A 19,464-nucleotide genomic window follows, 5' to 3' on the forward strand; every position below is an offset into this window, starting at 1 on the left:
GGCTTTGTTCTTTTTGCTCAACACAATAGCTAAACAATTATTGCTGATGTAATACTTTTTACATACACACACTTCCACAAAGTATACATGTTCTGGTTTATATCCCTGGTTTTTTGCTGATTATCTTATTTGGTATGTGGTAAGCTTCTGAGACATGGAATTTCAAAACCAAAGTCAGCTGGATGTCAGTTGCACATACATGCATAGCCATGGCCAGGGGAGAGGTGTTCAGATGGCTCTTGTGTAGAGGCAGAAGGGTGGTTTTCTCTACTGTAGCACATCTTAACATGTTAACATGTTTGTAGTTAATTTGAGAGTTTTAAAAATAGACTTACTTTGTGTATGAGACGGAGTCTGCCTCTAGGAATATTCAAAATAGGATGGGAAAGAGGAGCCCTTTTGACTTATTGCAAATCAGGAAGTAAAATGAATAAAGGATCTTAGCTGTTACATACAAATATGTCTTGAGGACCCACATGTGGGTTCCATAACAGGCTATTACAACACAAAAATAGTGAGTCAGCAGAAGAGAGTTAATGGGCATCAGGGTGGAATTATTGCCCCAATGGGTTTGGAAATTACAACTGTCAAATTGACCCTGAAGAAATAAAGGACAGGACAGGTGGATCTGGAGAAAAGTGCTAGACTTTTTAAAGCTGTCGAAGATTTTAAATGTCTTGCAGTGTACATTTTGTTTATGTACCTTTTTCTTTATAATTTGTCCTCTGCCACAGATTGTCTGCAACAAATAAGTACTAAGGGTGACTTTTGCCTATAAAGATAGCCTTTCCGGGTCCTTTGAGCCTTCCCTGTGAAGCACTTCTGTTCAGTTATCTCCTCTCGGCTGAGACAGACTCTGCAAAAAAGGGAGTGACAAGGGAATGAAGTGTCCAGAGGGCTGGAGAGGAGAGGAGGGGAAGCAAGAACAAGCGCCATGTGTGGAAATACAGGCAGGAGAGGGGGAAGAGAGAGAGGAGTCCACGCTGGAATGGCAAAAATGCAGTGGGGCAGTGCATTTTAGGGAACAGGAAGAGAGACACCTGAAAAGAGAAGGCCCTCAGGAGAGAAAAAAAAAGATACAGGAAGTCAGTTTAAGACAAGCCATGCTCATTGAGCAAGACTCCCACTTGCCCATGAGTAGTGCACAGAAAGCAATGGAGGGTGAGTGTGCTCGGCACATCCTCTTATCAGCCCTTCTGTGTTCTTCCCCTTCCTGTCTCATTTGTCAGCTCAAAGCAATTTTCTATTTTCCCCAAGCAATTGTAATACCTGACATAGTTGCCTCTCTCCCTGACTGAGCCCTGGATTTGTGACCAATCAACAGGACCAATCAACCAGCTAATACATGAGAAACTTTTAAAAAGCAGGGTCCCAAATTCTCAGCCAATAGAATAGCATGAGATAATGGATAATGGAAGGGTGGTGCCTCAAGTATTCCATGTGTTTTCCATGCTGTTATTTACTCTGACAGAAAAGAGCTTTCTGCAAATTTTTGATGCAGAACAGATAGAGCTTCGGCTTTCTAAAATGATTTGATTGGAGGGATGCAAAATGGCTGTGCAGGTGACTACACAAAATCCTGACTAGGAAATAAATCAGCTTCTATCCATTGAAGTACTTTCTCTTTTTTTTTGGTTTTCTAGGTAGAAGAACGGTCAAGGCTCAACCGGCAGAGTTCACCTGCCATGCCTCATAAGGTTGCCAACAGGATATCAGACCCCAACCTGCCCCCACGGTCGGAGTCCTTTAGCATCAGTGGGGTTCAGCCTGCTCGGACACCCCCCATGCTCAGATCAGTTGATCCCCAGGTACAGTGTCCCTTCATTCCACTGGATTTTTCAACAAGGTGTACAATAAAGTCTAATAAAAGTAACAGGGAGTAGTAACATGGTTTTGGGTATGAGACCAGCCAAATCATGGCTTTTCATAACAAATCTCTAGTAAGATAGGAGACCCCACTAAATGTGCAAGATAGAGGGAGAAATGAGAAGGAAAAAAGCACCATTCTTAACTTTAAGCTAACTGCAGTCACTTCTTGGTAAATTGGCCTCTCAAGAGACACATAGAAGTTCCTGCTAGTCCAGAATAGGCATCCTGTGAGTTGAAATTACCAAAGCTAAAATTTATGTAGACCTCTTTGTGACCGCATGGACTGTAGCCCACCATGTCCCTCTGTCCATGAAATTCTCCAGTAAAAATACAGGAGTGGGTAGCCATTCCCTTCTCCAGGGATCGAACTCAGGTCTTTGACATTGCAGGCAGATTCTTTACCACCTGAGCCACCAAGGAAGCTTGATGTGTATATACACTGTTATATTATCTTTTGTTCCTTGGAATTTTGACGTGAGCCTGAAACTGGAAAAGTTAAATGGACTAGGTGAAGTAAAATTGTGTTTTCTAAGCCAGTGGTTTTAAAAGTGTGGTCCCTGGGCCAGCAGCATCAACATCACCCAGAAACTTAGTAGAACTGCAGATTCTCGGGCCCAACTCAGACTACTGATCAGCAACTCTAGGGGCGGGGCTGGAAGTCTGTGATTTAACAGCCTCCGGGTGATCCTGATACACTTTAAAGTTTCAGAACCACTGTTATAAGCTATTCGGAAAAGAAAAGATTTACTCACTTTTAGATAAGCGGGAAGTTTCTAGAAGTTTTCAAGGAATTTTTTAAATTGTGTAAACCAAAAATGAAATAGGAATTGAGATGTAGTATGAAATTTCATAAAAAAGAAGGTTATGCAGCAGTTTTCACCTAAACGTCTTAAGTTTCTTCCAGGTCTCCACCTTTGTCTACACTCCCACAGATATTCTGAGGTCACCTTTGATATATGTAATGCTATTTGAACTGGAGTTTCAGAGCAGATACAATCAAGAATTCTTGATTTTAGTATATGCCTTTAGTATATGAGGTCCAAAATTCTTCAGTACTAGCCAAATTAGCTTATCTTGCCTTTTTTTATTTGTATATAATGAATTCAGGCCTAAGCATCCGTGGGTTCAAAACACACAAAGTTCCTCTTTAAAACCCCCTAACTTTGACCTTTTAGGAAACTTTTTCCCTGTAAAAGGAGAGAGTAGAGAGAAAACTTTAAAAACTATGTGAAAGTGACTAGGAAATGAAAATGTTGATATCCTGTGACAGACAGCTAATTAAGCATTTTTCAGGAGCTTCAGTTTTTGTTTTTGTTTAAGGGACTCTTTTTCAAAGTAGGTTTGTGTTTTGTACTGCATATTTTTAAAATTTATTTTATTCAAGTATAGTTGGTGTACAATGCTGTGTTAGTTTCTGCTGCACAGCAATATGATTCAGTTACACATATATATACACATTCTTTTCCACAATCTTTTCTATTATAATTTATCACAGGGTATTGAATGTAGTTCCCTGTGTTATACTGTAGGACCTTGTTATTTTTGCATTCTATATATAATAGTTTGTATCTGCTAATCCCAAACTCCCAATCCTTCCCTTCCCCACCCCGTGCTTCTTGGCAATGACAAGTCTGTTCTTTATGTCTTTGAGTCTGTTTTGTAGATAAGTTCATTTGTGGCATATTTTAAGTTCCACATATAAGTGATACCATATGGTATTTATCTTTCTCTTCTTGATTTACTTCACCTGGTGTGATAACCTCTGAGTCCATCCATGCTCCTGCAAATGGCAATATTTCATTCTTTTTTATAGCTGAGTTGTATTCCATTGTGTATATGTGTGTTTGTGTGTGTGTGTATGTATGTATGTGTATACACACATACCACATTTTCTTTATCTATTCATTTATCAGTGGACACTTTGGTTCTTTCCATGTCTTGGCTATTGTAAATCATGCTTTTATGAACACTGAGGTACATACTTGTAAGACAGGCTTTGTTTTTGTGTTAATGCTTAATATATTTAATGATATTTAACCTTAATATGGACTTCCCCGGTGGCTCAGAGGTAAAGAATCCGCCTTTGATGCAGGGGATGCAGGTTCGATCCCTGGGTCAGGAAGATCCCCTGGAGAAGGAAAAGGCACCCCACTCCAGTATTCTTGCCAGGAAATTCCCATGGACAGAGGAGCCTGACAGGCTATAGTCCTAGGGGTTGCAAAGAGTCGAACACAACTGAGCACGCACCTACACAACCTTAATATAAATTTGATTGGTTACAGTTCTATTCTCGTTGAAGCATACACTCAGCTGAAAGGGACTTTGAGAATTTCCTTGGAACTATAGTTAGCAACATTCCAGTCTCCCGAATCAAGAGGGTCTGAAGAGTCTGGGGCAAGGCTGCTCCAGAGATGAGACCTCAAGCGCAGAGGGAACAGGGCCAGGCTGGTGGAGGAGGGCTGTGGAGGTGTCCTCTCGCAGTCTGGGCACTGAGATTTCAGACCAAAGAGAGTCTGATAGGTGCCTGGTACAAAGCAAATACTAGATTAATGTTTATTGAATTAACAGTTTAATTTAGAAAATACTCTAGATGTTTTCCCAGCCAGGATTGATTGACCACCTTCAATATGCCAGGCATGGTGCTAGACTCATAGAGAGGAAGTCTGACGTGGCTCTTGTCTCCTGGGAGCTTCCCTGCACGTTGGAGGAGAAGATAGGCTCACGTGAGCACGAACAAGGAAGTGTGAGCGGTGAAGCGTTCTCCAAACTATAGGTGGTCATGATTTGTCTTAAAAAGCTATATTTCTACCTAAAGTCTGCATTTCTTCCCTGCATGAATAATATCAATACCTGCCAAACTGTGAGACTTCCAACTCTAAAAGAAACATCCTAGTGTTGTGAAATGTATAATATCCTAGGTGGTAAGAGCCAGTTCACCAGAAGCAGGATCACATAGCAGTTAGGCTGTTACAACATGGGAACTGGAATTAGCGTATGTGTAGGTTACAATCCAGTGTCTGGCGCATGTTAGCTGTGAAATCTAGGTTGTCATTTACCTTCTCTATACCTTACATTCTCATGAGTAAAATGAGAAGAATAATTGTGTCCAGCTCATGGTATTTAATGAGTTCATAAGAAGAAAGATGTTGAGAGCAATTCTTGTTTCACAGAGCACTCTCTGAAGTCCAAGTTAGGAGGTTGAAAGGAGGAAGTTTGTATGATCAGAAGTGCTTGTAAATGTATTGCTGGTCAATAAATGTTCACTGAAAATCATTATTATCATGACACTTATTTCACTGACTTCTTAACAGTCCCAAGTCCATCATTTAACTCTTTGCCAGCAAGTCTGGTCCAGCCCTCCAGCTCTAAAATAGGAAATTTGGGAGAGCTTTGAAAAGCATGCTGCAAAGAGCTGCTATGGGCTCCATGTGCTCTGGTTCTTTCTCCCTAAAATGTTTTCCTCCTTTCTCATGAGATCCTAGTTGGTCTGCATTTTCCTGGTGACTCAGACAGTAAAGAATCTGCCTGCAATGCAGGAGACCCAGGTTTGATCCCTGGGTCAGGAAGATCCCCTGGAGAAGGGGATGGCCACTCCAGGAATCACTACCTAGAGAATCCCGTGGACAGAGGATCCTGGTGGGCTACAGTCCCTGGGGTCACAAAGAGTCAGACACAAGTGAGCAACTACTACTACTACTTCTAATAATGCTGCTGTGATGTTGGTTTGATGCTTAGATCCCGCATCTGGTAGCAGTGAAATCCCAGGGACCTGCCTTGACCGCCTCCCAGTCGGTGCATGAGCAGCCCACGAAGGGCCTCTCTGGGTTTCAGGAGGCTCTGAATGTGAGCTCTCACCGTGTCGAGATGCCACGCCAGAACTCAGATCCCACCTCTGAAAACCCACCTCTCCCCACTCGCATTGAGAAGTTTGACCGAAGCTCTTGGTTACGACAGGAAGAAGACATTCCACCAAAGGTAACATTACTGGAGTTGTTATCATCATCTCTATCATTGTCATCAGTGTTTATTATTACTACTACTGTTACTGTTATCATTATTACCCCTGTTGCAGACCATTCATAATACCAAAGAACATGGTAACACAGCACCATCCCTTCTAGCATTTATACTGGTCCCTCCTCATTCCCAGGCTAAGACTTGGATTGTCTTTCATCATCTGTAATCTCCATTTTCCCCAAAGAAATGGAGGCTCTACGTGAAAGCACATATCCTGTATCCAGAATTAGAACTCCCAACCCCAAGCCTTCCAAACTATTCATTAATACTATCCATCTTGAGAAATAGAATAATACGGATATTCTCACTGATGACTTTAATCTATATCTAGACAAACTTAAAATTTCCAGATTAAAAAGAAAAGAATTTGTTTATTTCTATTTTTAAAGCACAGAGTGAAACCACATTTCAGGTGTTCAGAAAATAGTAGTGCTCTTAGAATATGTTAGTTGGTTCCACTAAGGAAAGCTAGGCCAGGTTGTACTGAGGATTAAATTGCACTGGCTTGGTTCCATCTGTTTTGTGTTTGCCCATATCAAGCTGTTATACATTCCAAAATGTCCTAACACATGGCTGTGCATCTCACTACAGACAACCTCAAGTATTTCAAAACACTGGAGAAATGTTGCATCAGATTCTTCCTGGTTCAGTATTCCCTTTCTCCTGAACTTAGTTGAGGAGCCAGGACAAATGGAATGCCTCACAGTTTCCGTAGATCCATACCATTATTGATTCTAGAAAAAAAAAATAGTACTTTTTATCCAAATGTTTTCAAATATTTTTCCTATCTTCCTCTCAAAAAAATTTCCATGGCTTTGCAAATGAAATTGGCTGATGATGGCTTTTTTGTTGTTCTTGTCTTGGGGATGGCATTAGGCAAGGTTATTTATGGAGCAAAGTTCAACCTGAAAAACAGGATGGGCAGAGGGGCAGACAGGAGAGCTGGGGAGACATTTGAGGTCATTGGTCCATTCTCTTCAAACATGCAAGCACACATTTATCAACTCTGGAAGGAAAACTTTAGATCAATACAAGGGTTTTAGGTTTTAATGATTCATTAGACCCTCTCTACAACTATTTCAGGTGACCAAATACAAAAGGAAAAATAGCAGTAATATTTAACTGAGCAGGTGGGAGCACTGATTTTGCTCATTCTGCATCACTTCACTGACTCATCTTTCTAGGTCTTTATCTTAAAATGTTTTATAATAACCAAGAAAACTTGTGTTCATGGTAAATATTCTTTAACGTATTAAGCAATAATATCAAAACAAAGCATAATTTTAAAATATCTAGTACAGAATATCAGATTGGTCAGAAAGTTCGTTGTTAGTGGATATATTATTCAATGATGCTCTTGGTGAAAACGAAAAAAAATTTTCTTAGTTTTACTTTTAGAACCAAATGAACTTTTTGGCCAACCCAATATAAATCCACTTTAAAAGGACCTCCAAAAAAGAAACATCAAAGCACCTGAAGAATGTTTAGCCCACCTAGCTGTCACATTTTCGTTTCCTGGTCACTTTTCATAAAGTAAATTTCTCCTCTCCCCTCATGTTGAAACTCCTTTGGTGCGCTTAACAGTATTCAGTTTCATTAGAAAATGTTTTATAAAATGAGGCATACTTGAATTTACCTAAGTCCCTTGACCAATAAGCTAATGATACAATTTCCAACTGTAGTTCACAGTCTAACTGGTACTCACATAGTTTTTTGAAGACCTTCCAGCAGTTTCATTATTAATCCAATTTTTTAAATTACATTTGCAAATTGACCTCTGGAATCACAGTGTTAGGAGTTTGTTTTGAATTAGCAATTGCAACTTGGTTAGCAAGTGGAAATATTTAGGACCTATTCCAGTCATTTCTCTGAGCTCACTGAGCTTATGTCCCAAGTTCTAGTCTGATACCCTAGTTTCTCACCAGATTTCATAGTTTCCTCATCTGTTTATCAGTTGTGCTGTGAGTTAAAAATGGAACTCTATTTATCTGGATGACTGTCATCAGATGCAGTTTCCAATGGCCAACTGAGTTCATGATACCCCAAAGAAATTTCTGATGTCCACCACTCTTGTGCACACAAAGGAAGGCAATTATTTTAGCCCTGTACATCAAAGTAATTCACTTGCTGTGTTTCTAAATTTGTTTTTAACATTGAAGGCAGTACTCATTAATAGTTGTTAAAATGTGCCTCATTGCCTTTCCTTTGATTTTGTTTAGGGAGTTAAGTATTTCTTTGAGATGTTTCTTTCCTGTTTCTGATCATTCCATGTCTCCTGGCAGATCCTAGGAAAGGAGTAGGCTGCATTTCAGGCAGTACCACATGGAAGTTATTTTATGGAAAATATTTCTGAATTCTGGTTTCCTTTCAGGTGCCTCAAAGAACAACTTCTATATCCCCAGCATTAGCAAGAAAGAATTCTCCTGGAAATGGTAGTGCTCTGGGACCCAGATTAGGATCTCAACCCATCAGAGCAAGGTAAGGGAAGGAAGATGGGTAAGGTGAAGGGAAGAGCCCCACCTACCGTTGTCATTACTGCTTTCCTAAAATACCACCTTTGTTCTTTTTTCACTTCTAAGGCGTGTTGACTGGTTACCCAGACTGTAAATTTTGGTGGGCCAGAGGCAAGTCTTTTATTTCTTCAGTAGCCTTTCACAGAAACCAGTGTATAATGTGGGCTCATGAATGAATGAGCAAATGAATCACGGAATCAATGCAGAAGCCAGTCTGGCTTACCTTATTTGGCAGGTTTTCAAATGTGGGAGTAAAACTACAAATGAAGTCTGGGTGTGGTACCCCTGACCATTAACCTCAGGGACCGTGTAATGAAGCCAGCCAAACAAAGTGGCCTGATCTGAGATGATTTTTAGCATCAGGTCAAGAAACGTGCCCTGTGGCTCTGTGGTGACCGAAATAGAAAGGAAATCCAAGGAAGACAGTATATATGCATATATGTGTGACTGATTCACTTTGCTATACAGTAGAAATTAACACAACATTGTAAAGCAACTATACTCCAATTTACACATGTACACCCGTGTCGGATCCATGTCAATGTATGGCAAAACCACCACAATATTGTAAAGTAATTAGCCTCCAATTAAAATAAATAAATTTATATTAAAAAATAAAAATAATAAATTTAAAAAAGAAAGAAATGTGCCCTGAGGACTATTGAGACAGTAGAAAGTAATTAGCTAAGAGGACTTCCCTGGTGGTACAGTGGTTAAGAATCAGCCTGCCAATGCAGGGGACACAGGTTCAGTGCCATACCTCATCTGGAAAGATTCCACATGCCTTGGGGCAACTAAGCCCATGCACCACAACTACAGAGCCCATGCTCTAGGGGCTGTGAGCCACAACTACTGAAGCCTGCAGGCCTAGAGCCCATGCTCCACAACAAGAGAAGCCACCACAGTGAGAAGCCCGTGCTCTCCACAACTAGAAAGAGCCCCGGCAAAGCAATGAAGACCCAACTCAGCCAAAAAGAAAGAAAGAAAATAATTGGCAAAGAAGTGCCATAGTGACCAGCTGCAGAGCTGTCCTAGTTTGGCAAATTGCAAAAGGACTAGTTCTCATGAGGAAGTCATCTCTGGCATTGTGGAGTGTCACTGAAATAGAGCGATGCTCTTTGCTCTTCTGGAATTTTTTACCAACCATGTATATTCCTATAATCAGGAAGTTGCATCCACCTACTGGTGGGTGTAGAGGTCTGAACAGAAGCTGGAAAATAAACAATATCCTTACAGTATCACAGCAGATTTTATGGGGTAACAGATGCTGTTTGTTGCTGTCGTTCATCAAACTCCCCTCACATGTTTCATGAGTACACTCCTTTTTAGGATCAGCTGAAATAGCAAATGGCCTCTGTTGAGACTATAAAAAGGAACTTAGGGGTACTGTTTTATTCTTCATTGTGTTTATAAGAGGACAGTCTCTTGCTAGTCAAAGAAAAGAGACTGGAAATGAAGGTTATGACTATTTGTACAGATCCTAAAATATGGAATGGTTTTGATCATAAGGCTTTCATTTTTCTCTTCATATGAAAAGCCTTAGGAAGGAGTCAGTCTGTAAATAAGACAGAACTGTACTAAGAACATTCACCTCTGGAAGGCAAAGAAGCTAGCTCATTCTGAGTGGAGTTGCCAGTTGCAGAAGCTCTGAATTTTTTTTTGTCCAGCAGCTTGTCACCACCGAGCCGGTGTTGTGAGCAGGACTGAGGACCCCTTGTGTGGACTGTGACCAGGGAGCGAAAGGAATGTGAGGCTGGATTGCCAGCCTGAACTTTACCAGTCCTCCTCTCCAAGCAATAGTAAACCTCCAGTTATCAGGGCTTCTTGCTCCTTTGAACCCTGCCTTCTAGGCTGTGTTCATGAGATAAGTTGTTTAGAATTTCAGTTTCTGTACATCAAGCATCATTTCAACTTTAAGTCTTTTTTCCTCTATCAACCCAAAAGAAAGAGAACTGTGTTTCTCTAGTCAAATAAAAAGCAGTCCTTTGTTCCCTCTGAGATACTAATTTAATAATATTAAGGCTCCAAAATAACTGATAAGTGGTCGTGCATGCATGCTCAGTTGCTTCAGTTGTGTCCAACTCTTTGCGACCCCATGAACTAGAGCCTGCCAGTCTCCTCTGTCCATGGGATTCTCCAGGCAAGAATACTGAAATGGGTTGCCATGCCCTCCAACAGGGGATCTTCCCGACCCAGAGATCGAATCCAAGCCTCCTGCATTGCAGGTGAATTCTTTACCTGCTGAGCCACCAGGGAAGCCCAATAAATGGTCAGTGGCTTGCAAAACATGTGCTTTTCCCTTGGAACCTCTTAAACGTTGTATTTTGTCCAAAGAAAGGAGATCTTGTGAATACAGCTAACATTTTTCTGCTTACAGAGAATGTAGAGAGGAAATGAACTTAGCAGTAATAATTATTTACCTGCAATGATAATCAAAAGCATTGCAGGGGAGGGGGGATGGAGAATCCCCGTCTCTGCCATGTAGAACAATCCTACTTCTTTCTATCACATATCTCTAAGTGACCAGCACTTAGAGATAGTGACACAGACTCTGCAGCTCTAGATTGAATTGCATTTTGAAACGTTTCGGGATTTGGTGTATTTATTGTGCTAGAGATGGCTTTAGTTCACCTTTGTTGTATAATAAAACACGCCAAGATGTGGTGGCTTGAAACAGTAGCTATTTATGATTTCTCACATTCTATTGGAGAAGGCAATGGCACCCCGCTCCAGTACTCTTGCCTGGAAAATCTCATGGACGGAAGAGCCTGGTAGGCTGCAGTCCATGGGGTCGCTAGGAGTCAAACATGACTGAGCGACTTCACTTTCACTTTTCACTTTCATGCATTGGAGAAGGAAATGGCAACCCACTCCAGTGTTCTTGCCTGGAGAATCCCAGGGATGAGGGAGCCTGGTGGGCTGCTGTCTATGGGGTCGCACAGAGTCGGACACGACTGAAACGACTTAGCAGCAGCATATGTATACATATGTTGCCTCCCTCCTTCCCCTCTCCGTCATCACAGACCACGGAGCTGGGCTACCTGTGCTGTGTGGCAGCTTCCCACTGGCTGTGTGTTTTGCACATGGTAGTGTCTATCAAAGTGAAGTCACCCAGTCGTGTCCAACTCTGCAACCCCATGGACTGTAGCCTACCAGGCTCCTCAGTCCACGGAATTTTCCAGGCAAGAGTACTGGAGTGGGATGCCATTTCCTTCTCCAGGGCATCTTCCCAGCCCAGGGATTGAACCTAGGTCTCCCGCACTGCAGGCATACGCTTTACCATTTGAGCCGCCAGGGAAGCCAGTAGTGGCTATATATTTTAGCGCTGCTCCTTATTTCAGCCCACCCTTCCTTCTCCCCTCGCCCTCTTCCACATAACATGTCCATCCTCTACATCTGCATCTCTCTTCCTACCCTGAAAATAGGTTCACCTGCACCATTTCTCTAGATTCCATGCATACATGTTAATATACAATCTGTGTTTTTCTCTTTTTGACCTACTTCACTTTGTATAACAGACTCTAGGTCCGTCCACATCAGGATAGATAATCCAGTTTTGTTCCTGTTTATAGCTGAGTCATATTCCCTTGTATATATGTACCATATCTTCTTTACCTGTTCATCTGTTGATGGACATTTAGGTTGCTTCCATGTCCCGGCTGTTGCAAATACAAGCACTTTTGAAGCTTTTGCTTCCATCATCTTTGCTAATAATATGATCCACCAATGGTTGGGGGGTAGTGGGGCGGTGGATTACCGTGATAGGACAGAGATTGTCCTATTTTCTGTTGGTTGTAATAAAGTCCTTATAGATTTATTGGTACCATTTGTCAGATAACTGCCTATCCATAAAGCCATAAAAAGATTGCTTTTAAATATTTTGTCCTTTGCATTACCGTATGGACTCCCAAATGCTTTATACTGTCAAGGTGAACTGGTGAGTTTAAATTATAATTTGATTTGTTCATTTTTAAAATTTCTGTTTTAAAACCTCCCATGCACTTTAACATTTAACTTTGATTCATGTGTTCTTTTAAAACAAATTAAAATTTGATTAAGTGAATACATTCAGAATATGAAAAATTTTCAATTAATCCAGTAATACCCAGTCAAAGCCCAATGACTGAATGTTTAATTTCAAAAAGAATAATTCTCTGGCCTATCCCAAACCTATCTGCTTATGGCTGGTTTGTTCTCATTGGCTATGTCATCAGAGAACAAAGGAAAATGAATGTAGGCAGGCAGCCAGTTAATTATAGACTTGGCCCAAATATTTGGGCCAAGAAATCACTTTGTAATCTTAATTTTTTGTTTTGACTTTTTTATATGATTCAAGTAAATGGAATAATTTTCTTTTTACTGTGTGTTTTATAAACCAAACAGCATTGTCTGCAGTATGCCAAATGTCTGAACTAAAAGTTAGCATTTAAAGAAATCTATATGAATGTTTTCAAGTTTTTACATATTTGGATCTTAATAGGATAGGTTAATACATAAAAAATACAGGAAATCTATTATTTCATGGAATTGTTCTGAAATTGATCCCTCTAAAGAGCATTTATCTCAGGCACCTTGGCCCCAAGCCCAGATCAGGTGACACCATAGTAAGGAAGAAAGGAACATGGCAGTGTGACATTTTCTCAAAACACTCATATTTTACCAAAAAAAAATAATAATAATAAGGTAGGAAAGACATTTAGAAATTTTCCCTATTTCTATGTGTGATTACATAGAAACTAAACACTTCTTTCAGACTCCAGCAGCAAAAATAGCAACCTATTAAGATCAGTACCCACACTGGTTAGCTCCAGTGAGGGGATGGGTGGGGGGACAGACTTGTGCTAATGAAGCCCAGATCAGGGGTTTAATGCTCATGGGATCCAATTAGCTTCACACCAAGAGAGGCCTGAGCCCCAGTCAGAGACGCAGGCTCATTCCAGCTGGTTCTGCTGATGCCCTGGCACCTCTGTCATCCCAGGGCAGCCCTGGCCCAGGTCTTATCGTCTAACGTGGCCGCAGCCTCCTCCCGGGTCAGCCTGCCTCTGTCCTGACCAGTCATTCATAAGCCGGCCCTGGGAGGCCCGTGTTTTCTGCCTGGCTTTAGGAGAATTGCTATAGAAACTTCCCATTTCTTTTGATGATCCGCTATCCCAGGGTTCCCTACACAGACTTGGTACTCAGCCAGGATGGGGTCGTCTTTATACCAAGGAGCCCCAGGAAAACTCAGGTCCGTGTCTTTGCTCACACTGTTCCCCTAGCCTTGATGCTAACGCCCTGAAGTTTAATCAAGTCGTTTCTCTTTCCAACACCACCACCACCAACTCCAGGCTGCATGACACTGCATTCCCCAGACTCTGCTACCATTTACAGATGCTCGCACAGCATGTAGAGTTTTGTCTTGCTGACTACGGTCTCCACTGCATGTCTCATTGCTAGGATTATGTTGTAACTTGACTGTCTATCCTGTGACCTGGGCTCTCCTCCATCCCTCATGGTCTCACAAAGGCAGGTGTTTAATGAAAGGTTTTGGCTAAATGATCAAAGAAGTGCTGCATTCGAGCAAAGAGCTGGATCCTCAGAGCTCACAGAACTCCATTCTCCCAATAGTTTTTTTTTTTTTTCATACAAAGAACACTGCGTCTCTACAAAATGAGAACAGCCACCAAGAAACCTTAACCTAACGTGTAATTTAAAAAAAATTTTTTTAGGACTTATTAATTATACATAAATAATTCCTGACCACTACTGTTTAATGAAAGAGAACAGTAGGGAAGAAGTTATTATTTAAGAATTTAAATAGGATTTTTTTTTGGAAAAAAATGAAAAATTAGAAATGTGAGATATTGCAGAATTAGCATTCATTTATCGTGCTACTCTACTTAGAATATTATATTAGATATACTATAGATATTTAGATATCTCAATATTATTACAGATGATCTAAGAATATCTAATTATTATCTAGATAATAATTAGATATTCTCCAAATAGGAGGGAGGTTTTTTCTTTTATGGATCCAAATCTATCTCTATCAATTAAATGCTAATTACTACCCAAAGGAGTGCCATAAAAATACCAAGAATTTTTAAAGTCTTCCTGAAGTTTACTGAGGCTTTATTCTGCAGTCAATTTTTACTGCTAGGTTGACTTAGCCACCCCTTTACTGTAAAAAAAATTGAAAGGTGACTATTGTCATAAAATCTACATTTATATTATCAAAATTAATAAATCATGAAGATATAGTTATGTTTACATTTTCCAGAATCACCAGCCTTCTCTTCCACTAACTCAATGTTTAAGAATTTTTGTAATTCAGCCAAATATTTTTGTTTTCAAAAAGAAATTATTTGGTTTAGACTTCACTTTCACTTTTCACTTTCATGCATTGGAGAAGGAAATGGCAACCCACTCCAGTGTTCTTGCCTGGAGAAGCCCAGGGCTGCTGTCTGTGGGGTCACACAGTCGGACACGACTGAAGAGACTTAGAAGCAGCAGCAGCAGCAGCAGCAGATGCCATAACTGCTATTTTGTGGCCAGACTTTCACGGGCCAAACTGCAAGTGTCTCAAGGGAAGGGACCATATTATTTTCACATTTACATGTGAAGGATCTGACACACAACACAGAGTGCCTGGTTCCCACTTGATATTCTTAAAATGGGCAGAGAAAAATGAAAGCATAGTATTACATTTTAATGTGATAGCTCACTGCATGAAAATAATAGCACTATGATGACTCTGTTAGTGAAATTCTGTTTGGGGAACTGAAGACAATGCAATCATGGAGGAGCCTATGTTTCTCCCTCGGCAGGTGGATGGCGGTGGATAGGATCTTTGAATTTCAGATCTCACCAAATCACCACTTAGGCCCAGCAGTACAGAAGTCTAGAGGAAAAAATGGAGAGGTCTATGGCTTATAAATTTGAAAGGAAGAGCTTAGAAGAAACTTGGAAAATACTGCTTATTTTTATAACAGAATCCTAAAATCCTCCCAGTCTCCTCCCACCACCACTGCTTAGTGGCCTCCTCGCCTCTGCAGCCCCTGTGGTCACCAAAAGTGGCCTTGGAGTCTGCTTCATGTTCCCATATTGCCCTGCGCTCACTGTGGGCACAGCATGAGCAAAGACTGCTGTGTGTGCCTGGCGACACTGGCAGAGGGCACGAGCTGGATCTTGTTCATTACTGTATCTCAAAGGTCTGACCCAGTGCCCGGTATAGACCAGCTGAGTGAATGAATAAATGCACTATTTTGGGAGTAGTAAAGATGTGAGAGTGAATAATAGAGTAGCGTTTATAACCAGTGGGGGCTTTTAGCCTGCCAATAGATGAACACTGTTCTTGGGTTTAGCACTTAATAATTATTTTCAAACATTCTTCCCTTTGGTAATAGCCAAGGTATATAAAGATTTCCTGCAAGAAATTTAAAAATGCAAAGATACCACTAGCTATGTGAGCTGAGAACTTAGGTAATTCACAGAAGAGGAATTCTGAATAACAAATAAATGTGAATAAAAATTATTCTACCTCAACAGTAATTTTTTAAAACTGCATTAAAACAGCAAAATATAATTTTTTGCAAGTTAGTTAGCTGTTCATAATAAAGACTGGTAAGAATTCAATGAGATGGATAGTCTCATACACTGTAGTGAAAACCTGCTGTATGTTTATATGTTCACATACATATATATGTGCACATGCATACCCCAGTTCATGCCCCTCCACCCAAGAATTCCAATTCCAGGAGAGATGTGACTGAACATTTGTTTGCCTCTAGATGTTTATTTCAGTATTATGTGTCCCAGCAATATATTGGAAGCACCTAATAACAGAAGAATGATTGAACTAATTCACCTATTTAATGGACTACTATGCAGCCACTATTGTTTTTAGAAGTGTGCTGCTCAAAAGGCAAAGGGGGAAAAGAGCAATACGCAAAATTGAATACACAGTGTGCTTCTGTACATACAAAAGAAAAAAGACTAGAAACGGACTTCCCTGGTTGTCCAGTGGTTAAGAATCTGACTGCCAATACAGGGGACACAAGTTTGAGCCCTGGTCTGGGAAGATCCCACTTGCCACGGGGCACCTAAACCTTTGAGCTACAACTCACTGAAGCCCACTCTCCCTGGAGTCTGTGCTCTGCAACTAGAGAAAGCCCACAGGCAGCAACAAAGACCCAGTGCAGGCAAAAATAAATAATTTTTTTTCCCAAGACTAGAAGATAATATATCATCCAGGAAAAGACAGTTGAATGTCTCTTGATTCAGAGATGGCATGCATTCCTCCCTTGTTTTTATCTTTTCATATTCTCTACTGTTTTACAATACGGAGAAGGCAATGGCAACCCGCTCCAGTACTCTTGCCTGGAAAATCCCATGGACAGAGGAGCCTGGAAAGCTGCAATCCATGGGATCGCTGAGGGTCGGACATGACTGAGCGACTTCACTTTCACTTTTCACTTTAATGCATTAGAGAAGGAAATGGCAACCCACTCCAGTGTTCTTGCCTGGAGAATCCCAGGGACGGGGCAGCCTGGTGGGCTGCCGTCTATGGGGTCGCACAGAGTCGGACACGACTGAAGTGACTTAGCAGTAGCAGTTTTACAATGAGCATAGGAAAAGGGGTTTCAAAGCCAGCCTCCTTTGAAGATTCACCATTTCAGAACTAATATGTTTGATGTGAGATGACCCAAGAGTTGGGTCAAGAATTCATCCTGTCCAGATGCGGAATCTGGCCAGGAGCTCCACAGAAGACAGCATGACTGTCATTAACATTGACCCCTTTAATGCGAGGTCACATAGGCAATGTCTTCATCCCTTTGTACTGGGGGCGGGACTGGACTACACTTGTGTCTACCAGTGGCAAGTTCTTGAGAATGTAAGCCCTGTGCATCGCTGTCCCTACAGCAACCCCGACCTCCGGAGAACCGAGCCCATCTTGGAGAGCTCCTTGCAGAGGACCAGCAGTGGCAGTTCTTCCAGCTCCAGCACCCCCAGCTCCCAGCCCAGCTCCCAAGGCGGCTCTCAGCCTGGGTCACAAGCAGGATCCAGCGAGCGGACCCGGGTTCGAGGTAAAGCTTTCCCCTACCTTTCCAGGAGGGCTTCTCTGGACAAGGAATCAGATTACTTCCTGACTTCTGTGACTCCTGGTCCTGATGTGGCCACCACCATGTGATGCCAAGAAGCCCCTTAACTCCACTTGGATTCCGTCTCCTTAGGGCAGTGGTCCACCATCCCAGTCACGTGTGTGACATCAGTGTGGACCCAATCCTTTCTAATTGCAGATACCAGAATTCTTCAGGGAGATCGCAGAATACTGGTCTCATTTGAAAATGTAGTCATCAGACAGCTCAATTTCCATTTCTATTTGATTGCTTAGTTAGAGTTCCATGACCCACAAGTACCCTCTTCCCCTTGTGTCAACAGTATTCAGAATACAAGGTATTTCTCAAACTAAACATTAATAAAGGCTAATGTAGAATAAATATGCACTGGAGAGAAGATATAAAATCTCTGACTTTAAAAAATATACTTGACCCTTCTGGTTATTCCTATTAGTGAGGTAAAAATTAGCCTCTCTGACCATTTAATCAAGTCATCCTTCATTGTTTAGCTTTCAATAATGAGGAAACTCGTGAAAAACATTAATGTGTCCAGCTAATTATACATGACACCCTATTGTTTCTAGCTAATCAAAATGTACTCTTTCTGCATAAACCTTCTTCAGAAGATAATTTTGCTTCCAAGTAATGAAGGCTGGGATTTTTTTAAGTGCAATTTGAAAACACTTAATACTCTGCCTGATGAAAAGCACTAGTTCTTTACTCTTTCTTAGCCTCTTTAATAGACACAATCATTCTTTACCTCCTAATTTTTTTTTTTTTAAGTAAACTCACTGTATGTCTATTTTGAAAAGGTGAATGTCAGACATACTGTGCTGTGTCTCTGAACTGGGGCGGGGACTGGCCTGCAGCTGCCTCTTCTTACAATCTTCTGACATCCATGACAACCCAGAACTGTGGAGGCTTCTGTTGCTTTGATCCAGATATAGACTTACTAACTTTAGAAAAGTGCCATTCTCTTACCTTTTTTTCTGTTCATATAAAATAAAATAATATATTATTTATTCATAATTATATCATTTATTCATAATTATTATGAAATATATATTATGTTTCTTTAGCAAATGCTAAAGAAAATCCAAACTTAAGCATATCATTTTAATTGTCTGATCTGGTTCAGGTTTAATTCTTAACTTCTTCCCTTTGACCTCTAGTTCTTCTGGTTAAAAGCTAGTGTGTCCTACCCTGCTATGTCCCTACCCAGGAAAAACCACTTTGAAACCAAACCAAAGAGTATTTCCCACCTGAGATTGCTTCTTCTCTAACCTGTAAGCTCATAAATCAGAGAGATGCTCCTCTCTCTGTAGCAGCCCTCCCCCAACCCTTGCTCTATTCCAGGGCACATCCCCTTTATCACCAAACTCTCCTTCCCTCCCTCACCTCATTCTTTCTTCCTTAAAGGAGCCAGACAACTAGCTCATCCTCCCCTCTGCCCATTTAAAAATCATTCCCCTAAGTAAAACAAGTTTCTCTTTTTCCACAGCATTTCATCAAAAACACTTATCCTGATGGGTAAGTGGTAAAAGAAAAAAATCAAACATAGAATAACTCAGACGCTGGTTTACCATGATAATTGAGAATAGGACTTTGAGAAATCAGACAGAATACCAGCTCTGCCAACAATTTCAGTGGGCTAGTTGTGTTACTTCTCTGTGTTCAACTGTGAAATAGGAAACCAGTGCCAGGCCATTGGGTTACAGCAAGGATTCAATGAGATAATTGACATTAAAAGGTGTTTGGCCCTAACCATGGCACGACATTGGTGCTCCGTAAATGGTTGCGGCTTGCTAGTTTTTCCTTTTTTTTTTTTAGATTTTCCTATTGTTCCTAGTGACTTCCAGGTGACAAGCCTAAATGTGTATGGCTGCTTTTGTTTGCCGGAACATTTACTGTTTTTTCACAGATGTGCTTGAGGATTTGTCTGGCTGAGTGAGCTGTGCGCTGAG

At 41.0% G+C, this 19,464-nt stretch overlaps 1 protein-coding gene across 15 annotated transcripts in view; it reads left to right on the top strand.

The window, feature by feature from the left end:
* The window catches only part of TNIK (TRAF2 and NCK interacting kinase), a 402,112-nt gene that overhangs the window by 335,002 nt on the left and 47,646 nt on the right, over positions 1-19,464 (top strand). For all 15 annotated transcript variants that reach the window (XM_069560230.1, XM_069560234.1, XM_069560249.1 and 12 more), the window contains 4 exons: positions 1,644-1,808; positions 5,605-5,844; positions 8,258-8,364; positions 17,304-17,467. In XM_069560230.1, the coding sequence (XP_069416331.1) occupies positions 1,644-1,808; positions 5,605-5,844; positions 8,258-8,364; positions 17,304-17,467 (676 nt within the window). The remainder of the gene's footprint in view (positions 1-1,643; positions 1,809-5,604; positions 5,845-8,257; positions 8,365-17,303; positions 17,468-19,464) is intronic.

Source organism: Ovis canadensis, chromosome 1 (genome assembly GCF_042477335.2).
Source record: "Ovis canadensis isolate MfBH-ARS-UI-01 breed Bighorn chromosome 1, ARS-UI_OviCan_v2, whole genome shotgun sequence".
Taxonomy (NCBI): domain Eukaryota; kingdom Metazoa; phylum Chordata; class Mammalia; order Artiodactyla; family Bovidae; genus Ovis; species Ovis canadensis.